General features: G+C 48.4%; 2 protein-coding genes and 1 non-coding gene across 3 annotated transcripts; 1 reads left to right on the top strand and 2 right to left on the bottom strand.

Moving 5' to 3' along the window:
* Nucleotides 1–502: 502 nt before the first annotated feature.
* TRNAR-UCU (transfer RNA arginine (anticodon UCU)) lies at nt 503–575 on the bottom strand. Its single transcript has one exon. It is a non-coding gene; the product is annotated as a tRNA-Arg (tRNA).
* A 6,402-nt stretch (nt 576–6,977) lies between these two features.
* LOC147959208 (uncharacterized) lies at nt 6,978–11,736 on the bottom strand. Its single transcript, XM_087535471.1, has 5 exons — nt 11,606–11,736; nt 11,427–11,529; nt 10,153–10,225; nt 9,764–9,929; nt 6,978–7,008 (listed from the first exon to the last, which is right to left on the bottom strand). The coding sequence occupies exons 1-5, from the start codon at nt 11,734–11,736 to the stop codon at nt 6,978–6,980; spliced, it is 504 nt and encodes a 167-aa protein (XP_087391597.1).
* Nucleotides 11,737–15,402: 3,666 nt separating this feature from the next.
* Nucleotides 15,403–16,715, top strand: LOC147959207 (uncharacterized). Its single transcript, XM_087532554.1, has 2 exons — nt 15,403–15,570; nt 15,684–16,715. The coding sequence occupies exons 1-2, from the start codon at nt 15,403–15,405 to the stop codon at nt 16,713–16,715; spliced, it is 1,200 nt and encodes a 399-aa protein (XP_087388680.1).
* The last annotated feature ends 1,916 nt before the right edge of the window (nt 16,716–18,631 follow it).

The following is an 18,631-nucleotide window of genomic DNA, read 5'->3' as shown; positions in this document are numbered from 1 at the left end:
ATGCATACACAACTATGAAAAACCTTGCGGGAAAAAACAACATACTTTTTATCTTACTCCAAGCGAGTGTGCGCACGTGCGCGCGCAAAAGAGAAAGACATTAAGACTAACCACATTCAAACGTGTTTTTATTGTGTGAGCACAGAAGTCACTCGGCAACACAAATGTGATGCCATGTGAAACTAAAAGACGTGGGCCTATTAATGTCTTGAGTCATGGTTATTGGGTTAAGAGTGTGTGTTATTTTCTTTCCCGTTGCAATGCATGGGCTTTTTTTTCGAGCAAGTGTGTGAGTATAGAGGAAATACAAATGTGATGCCATGTGAAACTAAAAAACACGGGCCTATTAAGATCTTGAGTCATGGTTATTGGGTTAAGAATGTGTGTTATTTTCTTTCCCGTTGCAACGTACGGTTTTTTTTTGCTAGTTTATATGAATGAAAGGAAAAATAATTTATACTCCACATAGCCAACGAAGAGGCGATACTGACAAAAAACAAAGCACGCCCGGTGGGACTCGAACCCACAATCGCTTGATTAGAAGTCAAACGCCTTATCCATTAGGCCACGGGCGCTCTGTGCTATTACGTTCCACTTAAGTTTAATTATCCTTGTCTGAGCAGTTTCTCGAACGCGCACTCCACCATTCGGTAGAGAAGAGAAGTCCATGATCCGATCACCCATCCATGAAGAAGCGCATATACAGTTTTATCCATGACTTGTTGCAGCCAAGCCCTTGCGTAGGTCGACCAGCCTATCACAAACTGGACCCCAAAAAAATCACTAAACGTGCATCGTTTTTTTAACACAGTACAGACGCAAACGTTTATACACACACACATACACTCATCCGAATGAACGTACACACGCACCCTACCTCTATGAGCACCTTTGAAAGACTGAGCCGGTATATCATCTTGAAATTTATAAAGTCACCATAGGCACCTCGTCGTCGACGGGAACGTCTCATCCTGATGGGTTTGGAATACCACAGTCTCTTTAACCATTCAATCACAGATTGGTTCGCCTAAACGTGCACCGTTGATGAGGGGAAAAGTTTGTTGTCTCGGAAAACCAATATCCATCATGTGTGACATGTCACCCCAATAGACCTAGGTTTTTTTTTAAAAAGACTTTCTCATTATGCCATGGCAGTACAAAGAACACATAAATAAAAAAAAGTTGCATCTGTGTCCATAGACCACCTAGCGACGACTATAAACACTGAAGTGAGCCGAAGGTGCACCGCTGTCATCGCTCCTCCCTCACCGCAGTCGGGCCAAACTTGTTGAAGTAGAAATTCAGGAAGTCATTGTGCTATGGTCCCATAAGATTAGCGCATCAGAATAGTAACCCTTGATGATACACGAAAGAAGATGGACAAAACCTGGATCCGAACAGATCCATCGAGGATCAGCTACGATCGAATCCGCCGGAGACACACCTCTACACACCCTCTCACAACACTAGACACATCACGGAAACGGGGGCAAAGCGGAGAGAATCTTATCGCATCCTCAGGAAGCTGCCACCGCCTCGTCTTCCTAAGCAGGACATAACCATAAGCAAACTCATAAAAACACCTAAAACCAGAGCAAGATCCTTCCGGCCTGCAAGGGCCGTTTTCCACCCTGTTTAACTTCATAAATAGACCTATGTTTGATTTCATAACTCGCCCTTTCACTTTTATTATCCAATTTTACAACGGCAAAACAAAATGTGAGTTAGAACTCCTCGCATAGTAGTAAACAGAAATAGGCCACATGTCGCCTAACCGCAGGTGACACATGCGGCAACGAGATCAACACCAACTCCGCCCCCATCGCCTGCTCCTCCTCCTCCTCCTCGCCGCCGCCGGGGGAAGCAAGTGCAGTGGTGGGCTGCGGGGCCTCTCTTTCTATTTGCTCCAGCAGCTCCTCATGCGATGGCCCACAGTGCGTGTAGCACCAAGGCGGCCGACGACGAAGCCCCGACGACGACTGGCGGTGGTCATTAGATCTTCGGACGACGACAATTGTTGTGTACTCGCCCTTAATCAAAATCAGTAGATCGATTCAATTGGGCGGCAACACACAAGCTTGGTTGTTTGCACATCCATCGTGTGCTTCAAGTGGCTCGCAACATCTCACCTAGCACAAGGCACTAGGACGCGGTGCGATCCGCTGACTGCTCCTATGCTTTTGTTCCCAGTCAGCTATAGCCAGACCATGAAGACATCTCACGGTGGTGGCCGACTACTGTCGCTGACGGTGGCAAGCTGTGTTGATTCGTGATAGCATTGCTCAGATATGCTTGGACTTGTTCTTCGGGGTGAAAATTTAGAACTTGGTCTATGGTGCTTGGATCTGGTGACGCCGATACCGCAACATTGTTCTTTTCCTTAAGTCGTGGTTGTTGAAAAACAACATTGTCCTCGTGGTGTCAAGTGATGGTTGGCAGATATGGTCGTTGTTATAGTTTGTCGATCGTTGTTTTGATCGCTTTGGGGATGTTCTTCTTCTTTTCCTCGCTAAGGCATAGATTTGCTCTTGTATGACTTTGCTCTTTTGACGTGGTATTTGTGTGTGTGCTTTGTTGTTGATTGTGTGGATTCTAAATATGCAGAGCCCGGATGTGTGCTTGTATCCACTTGATGATTAATTTAAGTTCATAAATCCACCCTTTGTCAAAGGCTAATGAGGAGTTAACTTTTGGACTTGAGAAGGCTGGAGAGCTCAGGTTAGGCAAACGCGCCCATAGCCTACGACACCCTTTCGCTGCCGCACCCACTCGCTCCGCCGCCATTCGTCCTTGTATTTTCAGAGTGGCTACAACATGCAAGTCGTCTTTATATTTTTGTCGTCCTTTCTCCTTGTTTGTTGTGGGTATTGGATTGACCCTTCGTTGTCTTCAAACTATTTTATCTAATCTTGCCAAAGATGGCGTGCAGGACCGACTTCAAGAGATGACTGTTGATGACAATGCAAAAGAAGGAATCGCTTATGTCCGTGTCCGACACGCTCTAGTATGGTGAGGAGATCGAGCTGAACATAGAAGCTCTAGTTGAGTGCCTGAAGGCCTGTCCAGAACAACTAATGAAGTGACGGGTGTCTGACGGCTAGAAGGAGCACGAATGACGTTGACTCTCCCGAGGGCGCACCGTCCTACTGCCAAGATCCATGAGATTGCCACCACCAAGCCCTCGGGTGCAGAACCTGATTTTCATTTTCCAGAGGTTCACACAGATGCATAGGAAGTGGGCGAGCTCTTCACCTAAAGGATATCATTTGGCCTGTAGTTATAAGGAGCTCTGTATGCCGAGTTAGTCCTGCATGTATGAACTTTTTGTTTAGGATGTATATTTATTATGCCCCATGTGCTTTTTTACATCTTGCATCTATCCCTCATTAGTGTAAGTATCCTTTAGCTATAACTCTTTTTCAACCAAGCAACATTAAGGTGCCTGAGGTTGCATCAAGAAGTTCCTCTTGGAGGTCGCTACAACCGATGTTTAGTATGCGACTGCATCCGGGGCCAAGCTTTTGTCTCAGATGTCTTAGAACTGTTCTGGGATACCTCACGATGGAAAGTAAGCAACCGAAGGAGATCGATAGATCGATCTTGTTGTTCGATGCAGCCCCAAGTATGCTCATGGGGAGGTCAGTATTATGATGCAACTCCCGGGTCCGGACATTTAGGGAGATCTCCTTGATGCAACCTCCAAGCTGGGAGGTCCACTTTGCATGATGCATCCCTCGAGTCTATCTACGATGAGGTCATTTTGGATGCATCCCCCAAGTCTATCTCGAAGAGATCAATGTTTTGAGTGATTGAAATAATAATGGAAATCACAAAACTGATTATGGAGTGGAACACGTTTATTCATAATTGTTTGAACAAACTAAAAGTATAATTGAGGAATATAAAAAGTTCTTAAATGGGTAAAACTATACGGTTGGGTGGTGTACCACATGTGCTTGGTCGCGTTGCCGAATTTAAGAAACCGGGGTGCGACACCTTTCCTCCTGGTTTAGCCTTCGCCTATGGTAGTTATCTTTTTGGATTCAGTTGAGTCTCTGGAGACCTTCATGTTGTCCTGAGCCGGTGGTGGAGCATGGTCGGCTCTTGTTTTCTTTGATGGTCCAACGTGCATGGCCTTCTTTGTGTCATCGACCCCGAGGGAGGCGAGCTCAGCTTTAGTGAGTTCAAGGTTATCCACCTCGACCTCGTGTGTGTTCTTGATAGCCCTGCTAAGTGTGATCACCCTGTTTGGGCTGGTTATTTTAAGCTTCATATATGCAGCATGGGGGATGGCCATAAACTTTGAGTGCACAGGACGTCCTAGGTGTTGATGATCTTTGGGGTCTAGATTGTCGGTTTCCCCATGAAATACCTCGGCCTCCCCGTCACTGTCACAAGAATTCGCCAGGTTCAGTTGCGGTTCATACTAAACATAATTAGGGATAGACTTGTGGGTTGGAAAGGTCGCCTCATGTTGGTTGATTGTGTGCTTATTGTTATACGGACCTTTGCTCTTACGGTGTTGCATGCGCCGAAAATTTTCTTCAAGGGCATCGACAAGGTGTGATGTTGTTTCCTACTAGCGCATGGGAATGATCTTTATAGCATCAGCTGCAAGGTGAACTGGCCCAAGTACGCTCTCTGGTCTAACACGCTAGGGCTTGGCATTCACGGCCTTGGTCACTTCACTCGGGCATTGCGCATGTGTTGGCTTTGGCTCTCCTCATGCCACCTTGAGTGTGCATGGGTGGGCACTGAGCCCCCCTGCGAAACCATTGACCGAGCACTCTTGGTGTCCGCCACCAAGGTATCCATCGCGAACAGCAACACAACCACATTTTGCCAGTGCTTGTGCCTGGGCGGCGCCTCCCTCTCTGCAGTCTTCCCCAACCTCTTCAAGCAAACAAGAAGAAAGAATAAGATGGTATCAGCAGCTTTGAGGAACCACACATGGGTTTAGGATCTCTGCCATGGCAATGTCTTCGGGTTCACCCCGGAATTCATCAAGCTTTGCAGGAAGATCCAGGCGGCAAACATCACGCTGTCCAAGGACGCTTAGGACACGATTACATGGAATTTGAATGCTCCAGTGAGTACTCCTCGAGCTCGGCCTACCGCATACAATTCCAAGGATCAACAGTAGCAGCATACAGGTCCATCTTCTGGGCAGCTTAGGCGCCAGAAAGGATGGAGATCTTCAGTTGGCTCCTCCACCAAGAACTCCTATAGTACAATGATTGGTTTTAGTGTAGGAAATGGTCAAATGGTTATTTTCGTCATCTCTGCATGCGGAGCCTCCTGGAGTCCTCCTTTCACCTCCTATGGACCAGCCTTGTCGCCCTGGCCATCTAGCCTAGGGTGTCCCTACCCACCATGCCGCTTGGGATTGACAACCCCACAACATGGCAGCTAAGAAGACAACCATCATCGACTCTGCTACCGACGATAATAGAAAATAGACCAAATCAATGATTATACCAGTAACCTGGGAGATATAACAAGAACGCAACAACTGCACATTCAGGGGAGGAAACACCATGGTAAATGGCATGATGGCGAACATCAGACGAGATCTAAGATATGTGGCGTTTAGCGGACACAAAATGCCTTTGAGACCCCTTTCAGGGATCTGACATGAAAGACCGGCCTTGCACTGTTTCCGGCATTTTTCCCTTTCTCTGGACCTTTTACTTGATATTCGGACTGTACCTTTTTTAAGGGAAATGTTACAAATCCAAGGTCAGTTTTTAAGCATGGCAAATTGAACTTTTCTATGACAAATTATGTTGTCGCGAGTAGGATTTGTCATGCGTGCTAAAATACATTGTCATCCTCATGACAACATAATTTGTCATCTTGGGCGTTTGGTTTGCCATGCTAAAATAATCTGCCGTTCCATTCGTAGTGAAATCTTCTTCTTCAATTTGTCCCTGCTTAAGTACAATGAAGCCAGCGACTGCTGGATCTTTAAAGAAATTAAAAAAATTCCTGTCCGCGCCGCTATCTAGAACAGAACTCAGCAGACTTGGAACTTTGCCTTCACAAGAATTGCACTAACCAAAACACCTCCATCGAAGGGTACACAAAGAGGACGAGAAATGCAAGAACGATTCTCGTTAGAAAGATAATTACAGATGAGGAATTTTGATAATTCTCATTAAACGATAGCGCTTGTTGGGAGGCAACCCAATTTTATTTTTAGTCCTTGCCTTTTGTTCATGTTTAGTAATGAATAAATCATCTATCCTCTGTTATGATTGTGTTTTTTATATTTTAATTAGTGTTTGTGCCAAGTAAAGCCTTTAGGATCTTCTTGGGTGATTGTTGTTTGATCTTGCTGGAAAAAACAAAAAGTATGCACTCACGAGAATAATTTTCATTTTTTACCATAGAGCGATAAAATACCAATTCCAATTGCAGTAGATCAATATACAAATTATTTAGGTCGTACTAATTTTTCAGATTTTTTGGAGTTACAGAAGTATTCGAAACCTCCAGATTGCTACAGACTGTTCTATTTTTGATAGATTCTCTCTTTCGTGTGTTGTTTGCTTATTTGGACTAGTAAACATACACGTGCAACGCACGTCTCGATCAAAGCATCCTATGAAATTCGTGTGGGTACTGAATTCTGAATTATATTGAGATTAATTAACTTCCATGTAAATGAAGCTTACTTTATACTACTCCTTTTGTTGACAAATAAATGTATGAGTGAGTTCTATTTACAACAACACATGAAAAATAGTAATAAATCCATGTAATAGCAGCATCTATGACGGCCATATAGAGATTTAAATAATAAAAATGAATGATAAAAATGGTCTGCATGAAGCAATACAGTGCTATACGATATTGGACCACATTAAACACATTTGCTATCTTTAAATCTGTGCACATAGGGTTGGCCTTGTTTCAGAGGAGTTGTGCGGGTCATCTTCCTGATTAGGAACATTTGGTTTCAGGCCTTCGACTCTTCACCCCAAATCATTTTCTTTTGTAAATAATCTGCAAAAGGAAGACTGAATTAGGTTGATAAAATCAAACCACATAAAACGGAACACCAGAACAATCAAATGTGTCATCTAAAGATAAGTGCTTAACAAAGAGTGAATAAACCAATTTTGATTTCTACTCCCTTTGTTCCTAAATATAAGTCTTTTTGGAGATTCCAATATAAACTACATACATATGTATATTGACATAGTTTAGAGTGTAGATTCACTCATTTTGCTTCGTATGTAGTCTATATTGAAATCTCTAAAAAGACTTATATTTAGGAACGGAGGGAGTATACCACTAAAATACAAAGGAGAATTGGTTTAATAGTAGGTTGAAGATTTTAAGAAAAGATCAATCTATTTTTTAGCAGTGTGTTTCCAAACCAGATGATTTATATTGCAATAAAACTTGCCATGAGCATCCTTGGTTCAGTTGCTACCACAAAATATATATTATGAACACATGATGCTCTCAATTATGAATCTCATCCTCGTGTTGATGCCACAAAAAAAAGGAAATTAGTTGCTAAACATCCTTGGTTCAGTTCGTGCAGCAATGGGACATCCACAACCCTTTATGCTGGATGCTCTACTACAGATGTTTGTAGTTCAGTTTTATATCCTTCTTTCCTAGGGTAGCAAATATGCACATGATTCAGCGTTTTGGTGGATCAAGAGCTTTCCTATGTGAGATAGGGAAAACAAACAACAAAAAGAAGGAGTCCTTTTACAGCACATCATATAATTTTGGACCGTTTATTTTTGGGATCCAACGGCACAGATATAACAATACTACCACAAAATTCCTGTAGTATATTAAGGTATCAGGGGTAGATTGGGTAGTTAATTACTGTGGCTGAAGAGAGGGTCGCCGGAGCTGCCGTTTACGTTGCCGGCGAAGTGGGCGATGGTGGCGGGGAGTCACCATGGGTTGGGTTGGAATGTTGTGGGAGGCATAGGTCTCGTCAACGAGGAGCTGGAGAATACACAGCTCCTTCGGTCATGCCGCCCAGGCCCAACAAGCCGCCGTTGCCTTGGTCGAGTTCGAAGTTCAGATACATACGTAGCTCGTGGCGGCCGCTTCCATTTTCCATCACTACTTCACAATTGATACGCCGCTAGCTGGCTGATGCTTGGATTTAAAATTGACTTCGAAGAATGACAGCGAATTGAATTGCCACTCAGGTGAGGTTGGCTGGGCGTGGTTGATGTTTCATAGTGTTAACGTTCTGCATGGATTCCAAGTTTTTTTTGTTTTTTTGGTTGAAAACCGAGAGGAGCAGTGGTTGGCGGCGTCATCCTTCTCGTCGACCCGCAACACAGTAGCGCCTCACCTGACGGCAGCGGCACAACAAGGCACGAGGGCGTACTATAGTGCTCGCATGTGCGGGTTGCTGTTGCAGATTAGTGTCAGTCGCGAGGACCTGAGGGCGTGGAGCAAGGCCTCGTCGTGTTCGGCGGTGATCGATTATCTTTCTTTTTCCCTCGGTTGATCATAGGCATTGAATCTGGCGCTCGTGACCTCTAAACACGGGTGAAGTCCTATCAAGGTAAATCAGATCGAAAGATTTTCATAGTTGAGATTACAAATCTGTCCTCGAGCCAAATCTAAACCGAATAATATCAACCGTCGGATGAACTTAATACTACCTATTAAATCTGGTAGTATGATGCACCGTAAAATATCTCAGAAGGAATAGGTTGAGAGGGAGAGAGACATCAAGGAGTAGACTGGTGCAGAGGAGACAGGAGGGCGTCGCTGGCAGCAGGGAGGAGACCGGTGCTCCGCGCGGACGCGGCCTCGTTTGCCAGCAACTGACGGACCCATGTGGACGTCCATGTCCCCGGCGGCAGCGGCGACCTAGCAGAGGACGGAGTGCTTGATCTACTGCCGGTGCCCACACCTAAAACTTAATCATGGATAGAATCAGTATGGAAACTTACAGTTTTAATAGCAGAGAAACTTACATTAAACCCCCAACCTTGACAAAATGGGTGAATAAAAAATCTCTTGGGGTGCTTAATTCAACAAATTATAGTCTTTGGACCGCTCAGGAATTAATGTATTGGCCCTTTGTCTCTCGAGCTATCCCCCCATCTAGCTATGCCATTGTAATTAGTTAATTAAAATGATTTAGTGAAGAAGGCATTTGGGTGTTGCATCCACCCAATGGGTTCTTTGTTATGCTGCCGGAAGAAATCCTTTCTTGTTGGCCCTTCAACATAAAAATGTTTGGCAACATTACCATTTTATATTTTAAGATGGTGCCCAACCTTGGCACAAACCACAAGAATAGTTTTGTCCAACAAATTGTTATATACTCATGGTCAGTGACAACACAACATAAGTACACGAATGACTCACAAAACAACCGTTCTTTTAAAAATATATGGTAAGGCAAGATGGAATTTGGAAAGATATATAGAGATACAGTATATACACAGACGCTTGCATGTGGATCTGAACCCTCCATGCCCAATCCTTTTATAATATACAACTAAAAATAATATATATTCTTTAAAAAAAGAGAAAAGTGAAAAGAAAAGGAAAATTCCCTTTTCAGATGACACAAACAGGTCAGGTCAGACTACCTTACAGTGAGAAAGAAAAATTGATAGCATGAATCAGCTGACCAAAAATGGTAGTTTCAGACGCCAATAGAAGATATGAACTCAAGGGGCCATGCACAAAAGACTAACATTAAAGATGAATCACAATACATGATAGAAAGTTCTACTGAAGCTTAGGTGAAGCAAATTACCCAAGAGAAAATATGTATCGACTGTCGAAAGAGTGTGACCAGGTCACACCATCATATAAAAGAGTGTGACCAGCAGCAGACTTCAGAGGGAAGTTGATTTTACCCCTAAATAAGATGCTCCATTTGACATGCTGTAAATGGACTAATGAAATAATGTAGAACTCCTCTACAGATTGTACAAAGTGTCAAATATGTGTTTAAGTAAAATGTAGAACAATGAAAGTAAAAGTTATACGCCTGAATAAAGCATAACCTACAAGAATCACAAGGGCTAAAACTTCAGAACGCAGAAAATTTACATATGCCAAGAAGGTCACTGACCAATAACCATGTGTACTTCCATATTATGCAAACAAGGGATAAAAATTGTTTGATCTGCAGTTAATCACCTAAGCGTTGGTTTAACACAGTGGTGCTACTTTTCTTTTTCGTCCAAAACGGAACCATCATGTTTTGAGTTTCCTAAACAACAGTAGACATGCATAAGAATCCTAGTACTCCTGTTAAAAAAAAATCCTAGTACTAATGTGTATCCAGTGATAACCAAATATACACAAAAGCAAGTATGCTAAAAAAGTCCTTTTGAAGGACAACAAAAACTTTGTATTCTACTTCTTGACCTATAAAAATAATAATGTGTATCCAATGATTTTTTTAACCCAATGCATGAATATAGATAATGCCACGTTACTCAATAACTATGTAAATGCCTGATGATACATGGTACTACAAACATGATTAGAACATAACAGAAGGCTACTGCAATGCTATTGTCATTGTTTTCTCCGATGATAGCTGTGAACAGGAAAAAAATACAATACTTGAATGTGATTCTGAAGCCATTAAGGAAAAGGTTCATGACATAAAACCACTTTACCCTAGTCCTTGAAGATGATGTTTCACCAAATTACGTTCGATTCCTTGCAGCACCTTACAGCACTTCCTTCGGATTCTGGACCAAATTTTGTATGACTAAAGAAAATCACTTCCTATCCCAAAATCGACTAAAAATCTCAAGCGTTTCCATACTAAAAATCATAACTGGACCAGATTTTTTTTTAATTTATCCAAGATTTATTGCACGCGATTGATGTGTTCGCCGACAGATTTTTGGTTTAGGGTCAGTGCTTTCAATTGGAGTAAGTCAGACATAAGACTAAGCATCAAATTTATGCCACCAATGTGTTTACAACATGGATAAATTAATCTTTACTGAACACAATTAAGAAAGAGCGATGCCAACTATATATTAGTTTATACCCGAAAAGTTACAGTACTGAACGCAATTGAAGAAAAACCTATGCCAACTACAGATAGTCTATACAAGAAAGTTACAGTTATTTTATACCTATAAAGAACTATTGTGCAATATGAACATTACAAATCGTGGATAAATTGACAGGTTGATGGCATAGCAACAGAATTACAACTATATGCATGTATCACTCCATTTTTTTAGAAATTGTCAAACTTCGGAATCATTAGATATATGTTATGATGCGCACCTCCAGATTTCCTTAAACATTTTCATTTTCACTAATATGAGAAGCATGTGACAGAACAGATCATGTGTCCACTTAAATCTGTTTGCAATGAACCAACAAAATCTGAAGTGCTGGCATTTTGAAATTCAGTAAGAAGACTGGGGCAGGAGAGCACCGACCAGCAGTATGCTGGCGGCAGAGGGCTCTGCGCCACCGCGCTTCTGCGCACTCACGCACGACGTTGTTCGCTGACGGCCACCCCGCGTGCGTCCACGTTCCCTGCTGAAAAGTTAAAAAAAGTAATTAGCCCTGACCATACAAATTCTTTTAAGATCACACAAATAACACAAAAAATCACATATTATATGCAACAATATAGGCACTCAAGCAAGGATGTTTTTCCTTCATCGAGAAGAGAGCTTCTTTCTGATAGGATTTCGAATAGAAAACAAGAGTACGTGGCGATCTGCTTCCTATTTTACATAGCATACCAAATATTCAAAATGGTAAATTAGTTTTCGTGCAATAGGATAGTCTGAGTAAGAGTGGAAATAGAAGGGCGCTACTTTTGTTACCCTAATATCATAATATGTGGAGGATACTTCCACCTGGTTCCCATATATAGCAAATCTGTGTAAAGAGTAAGAGGGTTTTTCCGAGAAGTGCACGGATGAATCCGGGTACATATGAACCTACTTTAAAAAACATATTTCTAAATGCTAAAAAAATCTGAAAAAAGTTGCACGGGTATGTCTTCATGTTCTATGTGCGTGCATAAAGTTTCACGAATAAATAACTTTTTTGCGGCCTGTGTAAAAAAGACAAAAATTTATGTCGTGGAACACTATTTAGAAACACTGAAATTTGTCTTTTTTGTGGAGACAAAACGAAAAGACATTTTTTCACAAAACTTTGTGCCGCGTACATATATTCGCGAACATGTATGCGTGATATTTTCTTTTGAATTTTTGACATTTTAAAATGTGCTTAAAATGCATTTTTTGAAAAGTGGATGCATATGCCCATGAGTTCAGGGGGTGCCGTCTCGGTTTTTCCCTGCTACTTGAATCAGTGAAAGACAAAGAAGAATGTCTTGATGGTGATCCTCAGTGCAGTGATAGCGTCTGTTGTTTCAGAGATTGTCTTTTCTGGAGTGGGTTAGAAAAGATCGATAGCTCCGCTTCCGCTCCGCCCCCTCGCCTCTAGCCTAGCCTGAGCCCGCCTACCACCAGCCTCGCTGCCGTCGACTCCCCGCCGGTGGCCCTCCCCCGTAGCCCCCCCTTCCCCACCTCATCCCCTCCCCCATGGCCGCCTTGGACGCCCGCTCCTTCTTTGGCGAGCGTGTCTCCTCGGGGACGGGCGCTGGTTCGACTCGGAGGGGGAATCCTCCGCACGCTCCTATAGCGACGTCGTCCGCGCGCCGCTGGCGCCTCGGGCCGCTGCCCCGGCGCTGCCTGCCCCTGCCGCCGCGCCGGCGGGCGCCCGGTTGCCTGCCTCGGCCCCCGCTCGGAGGTGCATCGTGTTTCAGGCGAGGCCGTGGTCGACGACAACGGGTTCCGGCAGCCGCGTCGCAGGAATCACCGCCGTCCACGCCGCGCCCGGATGCCAAGCCCCACCCCGCAGCGGCAACGCAGCCCGTCGCCGGAGGAGGTGGCCGGACTCTGCTTCCGCTGCCTCGACCACCGTCATCGAGTTCGTGACTGCACCAACGACATCCGATGCAGGTGCTGCCTCATCTCCGGACACGACTCCCGCGGCTACGCTGACTACCATCGACGTCTTGGCCGCACTCCTCCGGTCGCCCTCAGCCCTCCCCGCCCTACGCCACCACCCCCACCCCCTGCTCCGGCGCCGCAAGCGACCGCTGCCGAGCCGGCGCGGGTCATCATTGCGCGCTCCGTCGAGATGGAAGAGGCGGAGGGGGTGCTCTCCCGTGCGATGGTGGCCACAATCATGGGCAACAGGCCCCGGGTGTCCTCCGGTGACGTCTTCTAGCTGCTTTGCAGCACATTCGAGTTCCAGGAAGGCGACTTCACTGTCCACACACACCGCCCTGAGGATTTCCTCGTCATCTTCGGCTCTAGAGCTTCCATGGACCGCATGCGCGGTGACCACTTCATTAGCTGCCCGTGTTTTGCCCTGTCGCTCCGCCCGTGGTGCAAGCTAGCTCATGCCGGCTGCGGTGGGTTCGAATACCGCGTTGAGCTTGAGCTCCGCGGCATCCCTGCCCAGGCCTGGCACTTGGCCACGGCCGAGCACATCTTGGGGCGGAGCGTCTGGATTGAGCGCCTCCACCCGCAGACACGCTCCCGTGCCGACCTCACCACCTTCCGGCTAGCTGGACGTACCCACGACGCTGCTAGCATCCGACGCGCCACCACCCTCGAAATTGTCGAGAAAATCCCGGCCCGCTCCAGCTCCTCTGCCCCGACTGTCTGCACCCTCACGTACCCCATCTCCATCGCCGTCGTGCGTTCCGAGGTTGACCGCGCTTAGGCTCGCGACGCCCCCGGAGCGGCTCAAGGCGGAGATGGCAACGACGGTGCTCCCCCTGGGCATGCTCCCGGTCCTGGCCCTCGCCCTGACCCTGGACGCCAGCGACGCCGTGGCCGCAAGCGCCGCCGCTCCGACGCGCAGCCCTCTGGACGCGCCGACGGCATGGCGGTTGACTCCACTGGCTGGCGTGCTGACTGCCGCTCCGCGCGGGCCGATGACGTCTCCACCTCCTCCTGGGAGGATGCGCCACCGCCCGTACGTGCGCCGGAAAAGGAGATGCTACCTTGGCCTTGCATGCGTGGGACTCGTCGACCTCATCATCGTGCCAGAAAAGGAAAAGCGGGAAGGAAAGAAAGGCTATGTTTGGAGAGCGGGCCTGCCGACAAAGCTGATGCTGCCGCAGACGTGGAGGAAGGCCCTACTGACCGTGCCACTGCAACTGCAGACATGGACCCGGCTGGGCCCCCTCCCTCGTTGGTCCCACGTGCTGCCAGCCTACCATTGGTGGAGAACACACCAGACTCATCCTGTGGCTTGGACTCCGCGTCGCCTGGCGTGCGTGAGACCGCTACTGTTGGGTGCAGCTCTGGCTTGGCTTGCCACAGCCCCTCTCGGGATCCAGATGCTTTTGCCTCTGTCAGTGAAGTGCCAGACTCCCAGCCACCCGCCCCCACCTCCTCTCCCGCAGACAAAGTCGATATCTTGTCGGGACAAAGCGACGATACCCAAACATCAGCGCCTGCCGCTGGTTTGGAGGCTTCTGCTGCCTGGTCCCCCACGACCGTGGCGACCACGGCTGGCGCGGGCGCGCATGATTCGAACCCGGCGCCAACACACCACGATGCCCCCGCCAACAACCACCGTCTAGTTGTCAATTATGGGCCAAGGCCGCTGCCCCCACAGCCCTTCACTCTGCTACAGTGGCCCATGACGCCCACGCCCACCCCAGCGCGCGCTGGGCCATCGCAGCAGCTCGTGCCGCCCATGGCTGGGCCAAACAGGGATGCGCAAGAGACGACGCCCAACCACGCCTCCCTGCATGCTTCTGCTGGCTGGTTCGCATCTCCACCTGTTGCCCTACGCCGCTCCACAGCTCGAGTCGCTGACAGGACATGGACGCTTGGCGACTTCTTGGCTGCTGCAACAAAGCATATCGGAGCCGCCCTGCCTGCGCCTGGTAAAAGGCCGCGGCGGCCTCTGAACTTCACCCCTCGTCGAGGACGATCAGCCTCCGCAGCACGCTCGCCCACGACAGTGCCGCCAACTGCTGAACGTCGGGCACAAGTTAATATCCTCCGCACCCTTGGGATCGTGGGCACAGACCATCGGATCAGCGCAGCAGAGATGAAGACTTACGACGGCATCTTCGCCGCGCCCATCCCGCTCGCCGTCCTCTCGGCCATTGCCGCGCTTGTCGACCGCGAGCTCCCTCCCGACGTGGCCCCTCCGCCAATCGTCTCCACGCGCAGCGTCGATGCTTGCGAGACTTAGACCTTGTTGAGTGGCACTCTCCTACCGTCGATCTTGTTGCATATGGATCACGGCCTTAAGATTGTCGTTTGGAATGTTCATGGCCTTAACACCCGCGCACGGAGATTTGCCGTTCGGTCCCTACTGGCCTCCACCGATGCGACCATTGTTTGTCTCCAGGAGACAAAAATGGCCATGATTTGCTCCTCGGTGATCCTGGACACACTTGGTTCGGAGTTCGATGGCTACGTGTACCTGCCAGCGATTGGTACGAGAGGTGGCATCCTCCTCGCCTGGAGGAGCAGGGCCGTGAGCATCACGGACCCAGAGTTCTCCACGAACGCGATCACCGCCAAGGTTTCCGCTGGTTCTGTTGCCCCTTGGTGGTTGATGGTGGTTTACGGACCGCAGGAAGACACGGAAAAATCGCATTCCTCCATGAGTTGCATGACATACGGAGCGCGTGCCAGGGACCCTGGATGCTGTGCGGGGATTTCAATCTAATCTTCCGCGATGAAGACAAGAACAATGGCAACCTTCATAGGCGTATGATGGGCAGATTTCGGAGGCTGATCAATGATCTTGTGTTGAAAGAGGTCTATCTCAATGGCCGCCGGTATACCTGGTCGAACGAGCAGTCCCCCCCAACACTTGTGCATCTAGACAGAGTGCTCTGCACTTATGACTGGGAGGAAGCCCATGCTGCTTGCAACCTTCGCTGCCTCGCTTCTGTGATCTCGGACCATAGCCCGCTGTTTCTGGACTATGCCCCGGTCCCGGCTGCCCTTCAGCGTTTTCATTTCAAGGACTTGTGGTTGCGCATGGACGGCTTCCACGCGACGGTGGACACGGCTTGGAGGTCTGTGCATGACATTGACCCCTTTCGCCGGCTGATGCTTCGCTTGCAGGCTACAGCACGCAAGTTGACAAGCTCGAGCTCACGATCGATTGGTAACATTAAACATAAGATGGCAATCTCGCGTGAACTCATTTCGCGCTTTGACAAAGCTCGGGAAGACCGGCAGTTGACGCCACATGAGGACTGGCTACGCAAACAGCTCAAGATCGGCTATCTTGGCCTTGCGTCCATGGAGCGCACATTTGCCCGGCAGCGCGCACAGATAGCCACTCTGAAAGATGGTGATGCCAGTACAGCCTTCTTCCACCAGCAATGTTCCTTCAGGCGGCAGAAGAATAGGATTTTCAGCCTGACCGTGAACGGCCAGGTGGTCACCGATCTTGAGCACATGGCAGAAGTGGCATTCACACATTATGATGCACTGCTGGGCACCGCAGTTGACCGTGAATGCACGCTAGACCTATCGGAGCTGATCACGCCATCTGACCTGGCAGACCTTGATGCTCCCTTTAGCGCTGCAGAGATCTGGGAGGCGATCAAGCGGCTTCCGGCGCGCAAGGCACCCGGACCGGACGGGTTCACTGCTGAGTTCGTGCGAGCCTGCTGGACCACGGTACGCCAAGACTTTGTGGATGTCTTCTAGCAGCTCTATGAGATGAGGGGCCGCGGCTTCAGCAAACTCAACCAAGCGCTGATCACCATGCTGCCGAAGCGCGCGGACGCGACCACACTGAATGACTACCGGCCTATAAGTCTTATTCACCTAGTGGCAAAGATCTTCGCCAAAGTGTTGTCCCTATGACTTGCCCCGAAGCTGGACAACTTTGTGAGTCGGAGCCAAAATGCGTTCATCGCCGGTAGGAGCCTCCACGACAACTTCATTCTAGTCAAGCAATCGGCCCGGCTTCTCCACCAGTTGGGTGCCCCTCGAGTCTTGCTCAAGCTTGACCTTGCGCGGGCCTTCGACTCCCTGGCCTGGCCCTTCCTCATGGAGACCCTGCGCCAATATGGCTTCGGAAATATATTTATGGAGTGGATCGCCATCCTCCTATCTTCGGCAAGCACACGCATACTGATGAACGGTGAGCCAGGGCCTCCTATCTGGCACCGCAAGGGGCTCCGGCAGGGTGATCCTTGTTGGGGAACGTTGCAGAAAACAAAAATTTTCCTACGGTTTCACCAAGATCCATCTATGAGTTCATCTAGCAACGAGTGATCGGATTGCATCTACATACCTTTGTAGATCACGCGCGGAAGCGTTCAAAGAACGAGGATGAGGAAGTCGTACTCGACGTGATCCAAATCACCGGAGATCCTAGCGCCGAAAGGACGGCACCTCCGCGTTCAACACACGTACGGTCAGCGTGATGTCTCCTCCTTCTTGATCCAGCAAGGGGGAAGGAGAGGTTGATGAAGATCCAGCAGCACGACGGCGTGGTGGTGGATGCAGCAGTCACCGCAGCAGGGCTTCGTCGTTCTCTACGGAGGAGGAGGAGGTGTTGGAGGAGAGAGGGAGGCGCCAGGGGCATGGGTGCGGCTGCCCTCCCTCCCCCCCTCTATATATAGGGTCCCCAGGGGGGCGCCGGCCCTGGAGATCCAATCTCCCAAGGGGGCGGCGGCCAAGGGGGGGTGGAGTGCCCCCCAAGGCAAGTGGGGCGCCCCCCACCCTAGGGTTCCCAACCCTAGGCGCAGGGGGAAGGCCCAAGGGGGGCGCACCAGCCCACTAGGGGCTGGTTCCCCTCCCACTTCAGCCCATGGGGCCCTCCGGGATAGGTGGCCCCACCCGGTGGATCCCCGGGACCCTTCTGGTGGTCCCGGTACAATACCGGTGACCCCGAAACTTGTCCCGATGGCCGAAATAGCACTTCCTATATATAATTCTTTACCTCCGGACCATTCCGGAACTCCTCGTGACGTCCGGGATCTCACCCGGGACTCCGAACAACTTTCGGGTTACTGCATATACATATCTCTACAACCCTAGCGTCACCGAACCTTAAGTGTGTAGACCCTACGGGTTCGGGAGACATGTAGACATGACCGAGACGGCTCTCCGGTCAATAACCAACAGCGGGATCTGGATACCCATGTTGGCTCCCACATGCTCCTCGATGATCTCATCGGATGAACCACGATGTCGAGGATTCACGCAACCCCGTATACAATTCCCTTTGTCAATTGGTACGTTACTTGCCCGAGATTCGATCGTCGGTATCCCAATACCTCGTTCAATCTCGTTACCGGCAAGTCACTTTACTCGTACCATAATGCATGATCCCGTGACCAGACACTTGGTCACTTTGAGCTCATTATGATGATGCATTACCGAGTGGGCCCAGAGATACCTCTCCGTTATACGGAGTGACAAATCCCAGTCTTGATCCGTGTCAACCCAACAGACACTTTCGGAGATACCCGTAGTATACCTTTATAGTCACCCAGTTACGTTGCGACGTTTGGTACACCCAAATCACTCCTACGACATCCGGGAGTTACACGATCTCATGGTCTAAGGAAAAGATACTTGACATTGGAAAAACTCTAGCAAACGAACTATAC

Source organism: Triticum urartu, chromosome 7A (assembly GCF_056163025.1).
Source record: "Triticum urartu cultivar PI428250 chromosome 7A, HENAU_Tu73, whole genome shotgun sequence".
Taxonomy (NCBI): Eukaryota; Viridiplantae; Streptophyta; class Magnoliopsida; order Poales; family Poaceae; genus Triticum; species Triticum urartu.
Note: the sequence above shows the minus strand (reverse complement) of the source record. Positions and strands in the feature narration are given on the sequence as shown.

Excerpts from the sequence above, each read along its gene's own strand:
- LOC147959207 (XM_087532554.1), top strand. The coding sequence starts at position 15,403 with ATGGCCATGATTTGCTCCTCGGTGATCCTGGACACACTTGGTTCGGAG. Across the intron at positions 15,571-15,683 it reads CGAACGCGATCACCGCCAAG|GGACCCTGGATGCTGTGCGG; the intron begins GTTTCCGCTGGT and ends AGCGCGTGCCAG.
- LOC147959208 (XM_087535471.1), bottom strand. The coding sequence starts at position 11,736 with ATGCTATGTAAAATAGGAAGCAGATCGCCACGTACTCTTGTTTTCTAT. Across the intron at positions 11,530-11,605 it reads TATATTGTTGCATATAATAT|CAGGGAACGTGGACGCACGC; the intron begins GTGATTTTTTGT and ends TTAACTTTTCAG. Across the intron at positions 9,930-10,152 it reads TGTGTTAAACCAACGCTTAG|AGGAGTTCTACATTATTTCA; the intron begins GTGATTAACTGC and ends TACAATCTGTAG.